This window comes from Neophocaena asiaeorientalis, unplaced genomic scaffold (assembly GCF_003031525.2).
Source record: "Neophocaena asiaeorientalis asiaeorientalis breed wild unplaced genomic scaffold, Neophocaena_asiaeorientalis_V1.1 scaffold23, whole genome shotgun sequence".
NCBI classification, from domain to species: domain Eukaryota; kingdom Metazoa; phylum Chordata; class Mammalia; order Artiodactyla; family Phocoenidae; genus Neophocaena; species Neophocaena asiaeorientalis.
The window spans coordinates 2,553,850-2,565,408 of NW_020175047.1; the positions used below are offsets into that span (position 1 = coordinate 2,553,850).

General features: G+C 38.0%; 1 protein-coding gene across 2 annotated transcripts in view; it reads right to left on the reverse strand.

Moving 5' to 3' along the window:
* Nucleotides 1-11,559, reverse strand: part of DLG2 (discs large MAGUK scaffold protein 2) — a 783,758-nt gene that overhangs the window by 600,785 nt on the left and 171,414 nt on the right. For both annotated transcript variants that reach the window (XM_024763574.1, XM_024763575.1), the window contains one exon: nucleotides 504-628. In XM_024763574.1, coding sequence (XP_024619342.1) covers nucleotides 504-628 — 125 coding nt within the window. The remainder of the gene's footprint in view (nucleotides 1-503; nucleotides 629-11,559) is intronic.

The window sequence follows — 11,559 nt, forward strand, 5'->3', positions numbered from 1 at the left end:
TTATTTTTTTCAGACTCAGACTGGAATCTTCTTACAGAATAGCTTTTCAGACTCTTTCCATCCAAACTCCTACAGAAAGCCCTTATAAATGGTTGCCAAATCCATGAACGCACACACGGTGCATGACATGGAATTTCTCTGCTAACACTACAATAGTTACAATATATTGTTCTCTACACATTTTATTACTTGCTCATCAGCTCATAGCATTCTTCTTTCCAATCAGACTGAAGGCCTCATGGAACAGAAGATACATCTGTATCCCTTCCTCACACTGCCTGGCTCAATGTTGAATGTGGTAGCCATCAACAAACACAAATTAAATACTAGCTGAAATTCAATAAGTAATAAGAGATCTGGAAAGTCATTACAGAAGGCTTGCTTTGACAGTCTTCTCTTTCAAGTACAGAACTTTTGGAGAATTATTACTCTCCAAAGGCACAAGTACGTCTCATTGATGTGGCAGATTTACTTTCAAATAATTCTAACATTTCAGATCTTACCTGAGTCTGCCATCCTCTGCTGCAGCACCTCCAGGTATAATCTTCGTAATAAATATGCCAGGGTCATCTCCAATGTGGGGATTATCTGTCCCTCCAGCAATACTGAATCCCAGGCCAGAATTCCCCTGTAGAAACAATAAGCAGACATTAAATGATGTGGCTGTCACCTAAACCTAGTTCCCCTTGTACTCTGCGTTATCATCTTACTACTCAAATGGAAATCAGGTGATAACAGCCTTGCATGCAAAGCTATAAAGTGCACTGTCAGCAGACAAAGGAAGGTCAGGAACAATACTCGGGTTTGTCCCTGCATCGCAACAATCATTATGAAGTAGGAAATAAAAATCATTATGAAGTAGGAAATAAAAGCTTACAAACTGTGTAACATGAGAAAATGTAAAAAATCATTAGTGTCCATTGTAAAAATTATACACACATACGAAAAAGAATGGAAGGAAATGAGTCACGTGAAAAACATTTGATTTGATAGAGTAGTGAAATTTAGGTGTTTTCATTCTGCTATTTCTGGTATTGTTGCTCTAATACTATTTATCCAGCAAAGAAGCGTGTTTTCCTATTAATAAGGAACTTTGACTTCAGAAGGCAGGGACCTCTTCTAGAGTCATAGCAAATGGGAGACACTTTTCAGTAATAAACAGGTTTTAATTTGCTGTAGATACAGACAAGGAATGCATTATTGTGGCAGCATGTAAATTTGAATAGTTTATACTCTAATATAGCTTTCATACTTACTCCTGTAGACTATAGTAATTGACATCCAATGTACATATAGCCCTCTAAAACTTGTATGTAATACATAATTAAACATCTCTCCCAAATTCACAAACCGTCTTATTTTTTATTTTTATATGCTTTTTAAATCTCCATCTCCATGGCTACGTTATGTTTTCATACTATATTCTATTTTTTTTCTAATTCACAGTATATTTTAAGCCATTTCCATACAGCTAGATAGTCTTTATAATTATCCATTTAAATGACTAAATAATATTTCACTCAGGTCATTTGTTTAACCAGTCCCTTGTCACTGGATATTTAATTTCTCTATATACTCTTACAACAAATATAGCTTACTAAATTTATGATCATTTGATTAAATTTTGTTCTTGGGTAAAAAGAGATGAGGAATAAGAATTTAGTAGTTAATCCAGAAAAATTAATTAGGGCACTCAGTCAGAAAAGTTCAATGTTAAGATAAGATCAAGTATAACTTGACAGTTATACCACCACTGCAAATGTCAAGGTAATGCTTAGCAACTTTTATTGACTGAATTAATAAAACTGAATTTAAGAGGGTTGTTTTCACAATTATACGTTGAAGTTAATAATTCAACCACAGCCACTAAAATCTCGTCTTTGTACTTCTGACTTCTCTCTAATTCTGCTTTCTTTGAAAAATTCCAGTGTTCTTTGAACAGAGATATTACTTAGCAGTAGTCAAATAATTTATTTAATATTTATTAAACACCAGCTTTGTGCCTGGCACTGGACTAAGCCCTGGAGCTACAGTGGTGAATCTTTCAGTTTATGAGTCATACGAAAGGCAAGTGCAGAGTATAAGAGTGTCAAACAGGAAAGCCACACATAGGGACTCTTCCTGAAGGTGAAGAGCACTTAGTTACTTTTAAGTGGGTCAGGGTGGGAGTTGGAGAGGAGGACAGAATGTTCCAGGCAGAGGGAAGAACATATGTAAAATCCCTTGAAGTAAGAACGGGTATGCCAGGTCCAAGAAACAGACGATGAGGCTAGAATGAAGAAAGCAAGAAGGAAAATTGGATGAGATGTGCCTTGATCATTAGGTTCTTCAGAGAAGAATGTATGTGAATCCATTTTTGGTTTTAATTACCTACTGACACCAGATGACTGCATTGGTGTTATATGAATATCTTCTACATGACTGTCTTGAAGCTAAGGCTTTAGGGATTAAGACCAGGTGATTTCTGCCTTCATGGAATTCAAGGCAGAGCAGAAAAGACAGTGATAGTTTGGTGTCTGGTGATCAGTACATTTTCACTGTATAACCTCAGCCACAGTGTCAGGTCTATAGCCACCAAGACAGTATTTAGGTGACTTATGAGGCAGTAGAAACTTATAGAATAAGATCTTGGGTTTTAGAAGGAAATGATGGGAACGTGAGTATTTTCAATGTAATTTGGGTTAGCTCCAAAAACATCAACTAGAGTATACTGGTCTTACGAGAGCTGACACCTCAGGGATAACAATTTCTTCGTTAATAGGGGTAGGGAAGGAGGCAAGCAGAGATTGGGAGATATTCCAATGATTTCTCCTGATAATATCAAAATTTTTGGAGAGGGCACTGAATACTTTGTCATTTGAGAAAAATATTCATGATCTAGCTCTTAACCCTGTCTCATTTCTAGCTTCATACTTTAGCCCCCAGGAACACTGAACTGAACTGTCTTTTTCCTGCACGGTACACATGATAGCTCATCTCTTGGCCTTTACTCATGCTGCGTTCTCTACAAGAAATCTCCGACCTCCCCCTTGATAGTTTAGATGGCATCTGCTCCAGGAAATATTAAATGACCACCACAACTCCTCTTCATTGGGTAAGTCACTCCTCTTTTGAGTTTTTGTAAATTTCTCTGCCTAGCTATGTCATATACTGTGTTATTTTGACGTTATATATTTATGAGTCCATCTTTCCTTCAAACTTATAGTAGGCAGGAACTATACAATATTCATCTTTGTTTCTTGGTGCCTTGCGTGGCACATAGTATTGTTCATTAAATATTTGATGAATGAATGAACAGACCAATTTATTGAGAATATTCAAGTTATAAAGGGAAGACTCAGAAAGGACACAACAAAAGTCCACAATGTGTTAAGGAATATAATACAGAAGTAGAAGCCATTTTGTTCTTTGTGGCTCCAAGATGAAAAATGGAAAGCCCAGAAATTCAAATTGTGGCTTAGCTGAAGGATGAATGATGAGACAAGAGCTGTTCAAATTGGGAACAGGCTGCTTTGCAAGGGAGGGAGGATCCTTCACTCAATGGGCAGCTGGCTAGACACTGAACATGAGGGATCCAAACATCTACTGAGAGGCTAAACTGGATGACTTCAAAGGATTCTTCTGGATCTCTGGCTAGATTTGCAGGAAAACGGTTCTTGCCAGCAAGAAAAAAGGGAATGCTATACGAAACTTTAGAGGGGGATGTAGGTCACTGCACTGCTGTATTTTTTAAAACTTATTGTATGAATTCACAGACCTTTGAAGCAACAGCTTTGATGACAACCTAGCAGTATGTAACCATTGTTTTTAGAATTGACTCTCATATGGAGAATATGGTGGCTCTGGTATTTACTAACATACATGCCCCTGCCCTCAAATCCACTCTGAGGAAAGGAATGAATGAAAAAGGAATGGATGAATCAGAGAATCCACAATAAAAAGAGGTAGGTAGAAGTCTCTGGCAGTCCAGTGGTTAGGACTTGGTGCTTTCACTGCCAGGGGCCAAGGTTCAAACCCTGGTTGCGGAACTAAGATCCTGAAAAAAAAAAAAGAAAAAGAAAAAAGAGGTAGGTAGAGACAGAGTATAACTGGACCTGTGTTTCCAGTCCCATAGATTCCCAAAAGCTTTTGTATTTCAGTTAAAACCAGTCTGCAAGTTGGGCCTATCCAGTCGCCATGGTTCCTTAGAAGAGGCTCATCTGAATTCAGCTAAGGAAATTATTTAAAGTGCTTTCCCTTCTTCCCCTTATTATTCTCTCCCAGCCGTCCCTTTCAGGCCTTTGCTACCAGCAGCAGCATTCAGTGGAGAGGGAGAGATTACAAAGCAGCAGTGAAATTACTGCCTGCTGTTCTCCATGGTTGAATCTCTCCAGTCCCCTGACAACTATCCCAGAGCCAGCCAGCCACAAGGGCAGACCCCAGAACCTCTCTCTCTGAGCACCCATCTTTCCATGTGAACAGGCAGACCCCTGGCTGACACCCTTAGATCCTGAAAATTGTGACTAATTAACTCAGTGTTGGTACCTGACACAGTCAATGGAAACTGCAAGGTGCCATGCTGGTGAGGGCAGCCTCTGTATAGAGCTCCAGGTGGGATGTTGTTTCCTTGTTGGGCAGATTCCATGCCTGAGAATGTGGCTGGCAGGGACCATTCTTTCTCCTGGTTCCCAGTCCTCCACATTGGCTGACTCTCCCCCAGGAGCACAAGCCTATTGTCTAGCCAAGTTGTACTTTCTCCTTCATGTACTACACTCTATCTCCTCTCAGAAAGAAAAAAATAATTAGCAAAAAGAAAAGACAATTTACCATTTAATTGATGGTTGCAAATATAAATACTATATCTTCAGAAACTCCTCTTTCATTAAAAAATTATTCTCCAACAGAAAATTACCCCCAAAATGGGGTTGTAAAAAAGAAGAGGAAAATAAAGTGATATCATAATCACATATATTTATAGAATGTCCTACTGACAAAGAAATTCTTTGATGTCAGAAATTCCTACTTTAAAATTCAATTCTAGGAATTTATCTGGTAATTCAATTCTAGGAATTTATCCTAAAGAAATAACCAGAGATGTGTACAATGATTTATGTTCAAAGCTTTGTGGCAGTATCATGCTTCTTCTAAAAACAAAACAAAACAGAAAACAACTCGTAACCGGAAACATCCAAACAATGGAGAAATGGTTAAAAGTACTGTGGTATGTCTATTTGAATGTGGGAACATTAAAACTGTAGTCATTAAAACTGTAGTGATATTTAATGACAATAGAAAATGTTCATTATACAAATGTGAGAGGAATAAAAAGTGTATGAAATGTTAATTAAAGTGTGATCACCACTAAAATATTAAAAATGACTTGTTTTTAGTAAGAACATTATTACTTACTAATTAGTAATAGTAAAACTATAATAATTACTATTATTATAATATTAAGTAATAATTCAAACTACCTAAAAGGGAGACTTTTTTTAAGTTATAAAGTTCTTAGTAAAATACTAAAAATGTCCTCAAGGGAACTAACGTTTAGTGCATTTTTCTTTTTATGCTAAACACTGAGCTAGGCTTCTTACAATCCTCTACCTGGTAGACAGTATTTTCCCCTTTTTATATATTAAAAAACAAAACACAAAAACAAATAGAAAGAAAAGAAAAACCCTGAGGCTGAGAAGAGTGAAGTAACTTACATAAAGACAGAAAGTAAGTAAATAGTGGAATTCAGATTCAAACAGGATTTTTTTAGGCTCCAAATACTAATTTCTTCCCTGTTACATCATACTGCCTCTTCTGGGTTAAACAAATAATTTGATGGTAAGGAAATAATAAAAACAATAGCAATAATAAACCATTAAACTTTGTTTTTGAAAAGAGTCTAAACCACTCCTATCAGTATCATAAAACTATTCAAAAAATTTGTAATGGAAAAGCACGTACTTGGACCATTCAGACCTGGGTCTGAGTACCAGCTTCGCCCTTGCTGGATGTTTGACATTAGGTACTTTTTTTTTTTTTGCGGTACGCGGGCGTCTCACTGTTGTGGCCTCTCCTGTTGCGGAGCACAGGCTTTGGACGCACAGGCTCAGCGGCCATGGCTCACAGGCTTAGCCGCTCCGTGGCATGTGGGATCTTCCCGGACTGGGGCACGAACCCGTGTCCCCTGCATCGGCAGGCGGACTCTCAACCACTGCGCCACCAGGGAAGCCATAGGTACCTTTCTTAACTTTGAGTCTAGTTTCCTTGTCTGTAAAATGTACGTAATAGTAACTACTTCACAGAATTGTTAGAAAGATTAAAGTAAATGACATATGTACTAGCAGAGCATAGATCAGCGGTACGTGGGCGTCTCACTGTTGTGGCCTCTCCTGTTGTGGAGCACAGGCTTTGGACGCACAGGCTCAGCGGCCATGGCTCACAGGCTTAGCCGCTCCGTGGCATGTGGGATCTTCCCGGACCGGGGCACGAACCCGTGTCCCCTGCATCGGCAGGCGGACTCTCAACCACTGCGCCACCAGGGAAGCCATAGGTACCTTTCTTAACTTTGAGTCTAGTTTCCTTGTCTGTAAAATGTACGTAATAGTAACTACTTCACAGAATTGTTAGAAAGATTAAAGTAAATGACATATGTACTAGCAGAGCATAGATCCTGGCATATGGGTGATGATCAGTCAATGTTAGTTCACTTCCTTCGGTTTGACACAGCACTGTTAAAAGGGTCCTTACAAATATGAGGACAATAAAGGCAAATAGAAGTTAGACAACGTATTCTTTCATTCATACCTTCAACAAGTATTTGTTGATGAATTTTAACCTACAATTTTACTACATGTTATTTTGCTTGGTAAAGATAATTTAATTACACATTCTAAATATGGGAGAAGGGATGGTTAGGTAGGTAGTATTGAGAATTGTTAGGTAAATAAAAGCTAGATAAGGGAAGACTCAAACACTATTTTTTAAACTTTCAACACCTATGGCCTGGTTTTGATACATTGAATTTTTGTATATCCTGTTACCAACCCCAAGATTTTGGTGCATTCCCCTCCTTTCAGCAGGATCTATATTTTCTTTTCACTCCCTGCCAAGACTGTCAAACAAGCCTATTGTCTGCATATCTGCTCCAGCAAGACATTTATTTTTATTTACTATAATTTATACTACAAAATAATATATGTTATTTTTAAGTATATAATTATACCTTAGCCTCCCATCTGTAAATTTCTGACATGCAGTGAGATTGAAAATTACTAGTGCACAGCTTGACAATTGATCAACAAATACAATAGAATGGTGACCAATATAAGTAGGTAGAATAAAGATATTTTTTAAAAAGTTAAAACAGATAATAACATATTAAAGAATTCTGTAGGCTATATGCCAGGATAAAAACATCACTTGATAGAAAGGTCTATTAGCTGGCAAATAATCTTCTAAATTTTCCTGAAAGTAATTTTATTTTAGGCAGTAAATCTAGAATGTCACAGAGAATAAAAAGATATCTTTTTCATAGTTATTACCTGTTTGTTGAAAATCATTCAAAGTCTTTCTCTCATCCATTTTCTACAACATACTGCAATATTAAAAGATGAATGGCCCCAGGCCCCCTATTAGGGTATAAACATATGAATGTAACACAGACATTCCTAACTACTGTTGCTTACGATTAACAACAACAAAAAATCTCCCCCCTCAAATTTTCCTTTTTTTTTTTTTCTTCTTAACATGCTAACAATCCATGTATCTTTGACTAAAGGTCTTAGCCCAGGAATAAGAGATGCCTGCTTTCACTCAGTTACAACTTCTAGGAGTTGCATTTAGGAGGTCCCAAAGTTTGCTTTATTAAACTGTGTTTTTCTGGAAGCTGCTGAGTAGAGGAGCCATCAGGAGATCTGCATTCGGGGACTGGTAACTGCTTAGGGGAAAGCGTTTTAAGGGGATGGTGGAGAGGAAGCAGTTTCAAAAACAGGTGGACAGAGAATGCCAGATTACAGTAGAGCAAAAAATTTATGAGAAGGAAATGGGTGACATAATGAAGGCAGATTCTTGTTTCTGTGAAAGAGTTCTGTTCTCAGGGGGGATACATGGTAGTATCTGATGAGAAGGAGGCAGGGTAGTAGAAAGATTTTAGAGGATGGCAGTGAGGGGACTCAGCATGTCTGTGGCGTAGGGGGAAGAAGCACATGGAAAGGGAGACTGAAGGTACAGGCGACAAGGAGAGCGCGTGGGAAACAAATCCTGACAAAGGAGGAGTGAGAAGAGGGTCTAGAGTACAGATTCTCTGAGTCCTACCATAGGTACTGGTTAAATACATGTGCTATAGCCATACCAAGGAATACAACGGTATCATGAGATGAAAAGATCTTTACAGATAAAGAAAACAGAAAACAGTATAGGATTTAAACTTTGCTCTTGCTTTGTAATATATATGCATAGAAAAAATTTGGAAGTATGTTCACCGACATGTTAATATTGCTCATAGATATCAGAATTATAGACCTTTTTTTCTTTTGTCATTTTGAACAAGTCCATCATTAATTTTTCCTTATAAATTATAAACACACACACATTATATTTGTAAAACTTGTCTAGCAAAAGAACAAAGGAAACTTTGCTTTAAGATAGCATAACTCAGCCTTGGCTTGGGAGAGGGATACCTTTTCTTCTTTACCAAGTCCATTTTGTCTCACCCTTTAGATAAAATTATAGTGTTATTTTAAGGCGGAAGAAGTGATAGGGTCCTTTTAAGATAGAGGAGAAGGAAACTGAAGGAGTTCTTGACTGATGACATGTCTTTGCTCTATATATTTAGATGTCAGGACATTAGAGGGAAAAGTCTAGAATGAATGTGGAGACTTAAGTAAAGCAGTAAAGGGTTGGAATTGCAGCTGTGAGGCAAGAGAGACATGGTGGGATCGGTAGGGGTCTGGTGAGCAGCACTGAGGTGGGACATCGTCAGCGTGATTATGAGATTTTCTCCCACAGAGTTTAGTAATCTTGAACAGCAAAAAGGGAAGGTTTGATTGCCTTAGGGCTGAGGTTTGAAAAGCAAATATGGCCGACTCTCAAAGGAATGAGTATATAAATCACAAAGGATAGGAAAGGAAGAGAAGCAAGGAGGATGCTCAGAGACTGGATAGATAGACTGAGGTCATAGCAAGGTCAAATGATGGATTTATGGGGAACTGGGAACAGAAGAGAGGGTGGCAAGCTGTGGACACGATGGGATTTTAGGGTTCAAGATTTCAGAGATGGAGCAACACTCATTGATAGTCATGGGAGTGCATAAATGTCAAATCATGTGAATGTATTAAAGTGATGGGCAAGTCACAGTTGTAGCCGACACTGAAGTTTCCTTGGAAGAAAGAAAGAGACAAAATAGACAAAAGAAAAAAAAAGGGCCAAAATTGTTTGGTGAGAGTGAGGAAAGACCCAGGGTAAAGATGAGAAAAGGACTAGGATGTGAGGCAGTGTGGCAGTTGAAAGGGTTCCAAGCAGAGGAACAAGATGAGCCAAGCCCCCATAACATCTCCTTGAGGGTGTACGTGAAAGTTTTCTGAATACCAGACCTAGGAGTATAGGTTCCTGGAGAAACTAGGTTTTCTTCATAAGGCATGACATGATAAATGTGGCATTTTACTACAATTAATTCAAAGACTTTGTATAGGATGAATTAAGAATAGGCTTGATGGATTGAGTCAGAAAGCAAGGAGAGTAATTTGGGATCCAACATAGTGTTTGAGCTGTGAGTTCTTAAGATCTGATTTAGGACATTGTCAATGACACTCCAACTGCAAAACATTTAAGTAACATCTATCTTGTACCCTGCCATAGTATTTAACTGAACGCCACTAGAAGCTAATATATACTTCTCAACAGCTACCTCCATAGTCTCTTAACGTCTTGATCATTTTTTCAATGTAAGCTGTTAACAATGGAGTCCCTCTCTTGCATGCCCATTAAGCCTTCTATTTCCAATGACATCTCTTCTTGTGTTTTCTGAAGACTTCCTGGCATATGAAGGATTAAAGTATATATCTGTTTAGGACAGTTTATATAGAGAAAATAAGAAAGAAGTGGGGAAGCGTATGAAATACTCAGTTACCACATCAAGGAATCTGATAGCCATCCTTGACTCCTACCTGCCTACCAGTCCCCGCATTTTATTAAACATCATGACTTGTCAATTCTCTCTCTGAAAGATCCCTCAAATCCATCCAGCTCCTCTCAATTTCAATTATCCCTGCTCGGCTTAGAACGTCATTAGTTCTCCTCATTGATCCTGTGGCTTCCGGGCCTGTGTCACTTCACTCTATCCTTCTCATGGCAGATTGTGATCAAAATAACGGATATCAAACTCAAATGACAATGAAGGCAGACAAGACATATAGGATGGCAAAATGGACCCAGGAGAGGTAAAAAAACACAGCAAGAGTGTGGTTAAATGGCAACTGGTCTTCGTGTTGGGAATAAAATAGGGAAGAGGGGGGATCGAGCATATATCTCATCTAAAGGGAAGAGGTACTATTCAGCTCTTATGGATGGTGGGCACTCTAGAATGCGGGCCTAATGTTGGGAGATTGTTTTTCTCTGCTGAGGGAAGCTAGGAATCAAATTTTCTTAAGTAAAATACCAATTTTTAAATGTTGGAAAATTATTAAATTGAAATATATATAGGTTCTTAGTCAACTATGCTCCCTGAAACTGGCAGTTTGAGAGGCACATTCCATGACTGCCACACAGTGCAACATTGTGAAGACCAAAGAAAATATGTCCCCAAGCCAGAGATATGATCTAAGCATCAGTATTTTGTAACTTGCTCACTATTTGACTAAGTTGTATTTTCTTCTGTGTAGCTTTATATGCCCCTTGGTAGCATGTAAAGAAAAAATGCCTGACCCAGAGTAGATCCTCACTTTCTCCTTCATTTTCTTCTCTATATTATTTTGTGCTTGGTTCACAACTTTACTATTACACGCGGCACATTGTATTGTATTGTTTACTTGCTTATCTTCCCTGTTCTATTGTGAGCATCAATCCAAAGCATCAAAACTGAGTTATACATTTTCTGTGCCCGAATCATGTAGTACCTATGCATGAAAAGAACTGAATGCATTCTTGCATGAACTAAATTGAAGGGCTTCTTCTGCCTGAAATACTTCTTCTCTTGTTGAATTCCTGTTCAGACACCAAAATTCACCTCAAATGCTATCTGTGATGTTTTCTCCAACTGCTCAGGCATACCTGATTGCCCTTTCTTCTGTGATTCCACACAATTTCATTCATAATGTGATTAAGACCACAAAGTTATTTGTATATGTGTCCCTCTTCCTCTAGATTCTTAGCATCTGGAGGACAGGGGATACACTATATTCGCAATCCAATTCCTGTTAAGAGCAAATGTTCAGTAAATGTTTGCTGAGTTAAAATAAACTGAAGGTACTATATATAAAATAGATAAGCAACAAGGACCTACTGTATAGCACAGGGAACTATATTAAATATCTTGTAATAACCTATAATGGAAGAGAATGTAAAAAAAGAATATATATATATATATATATA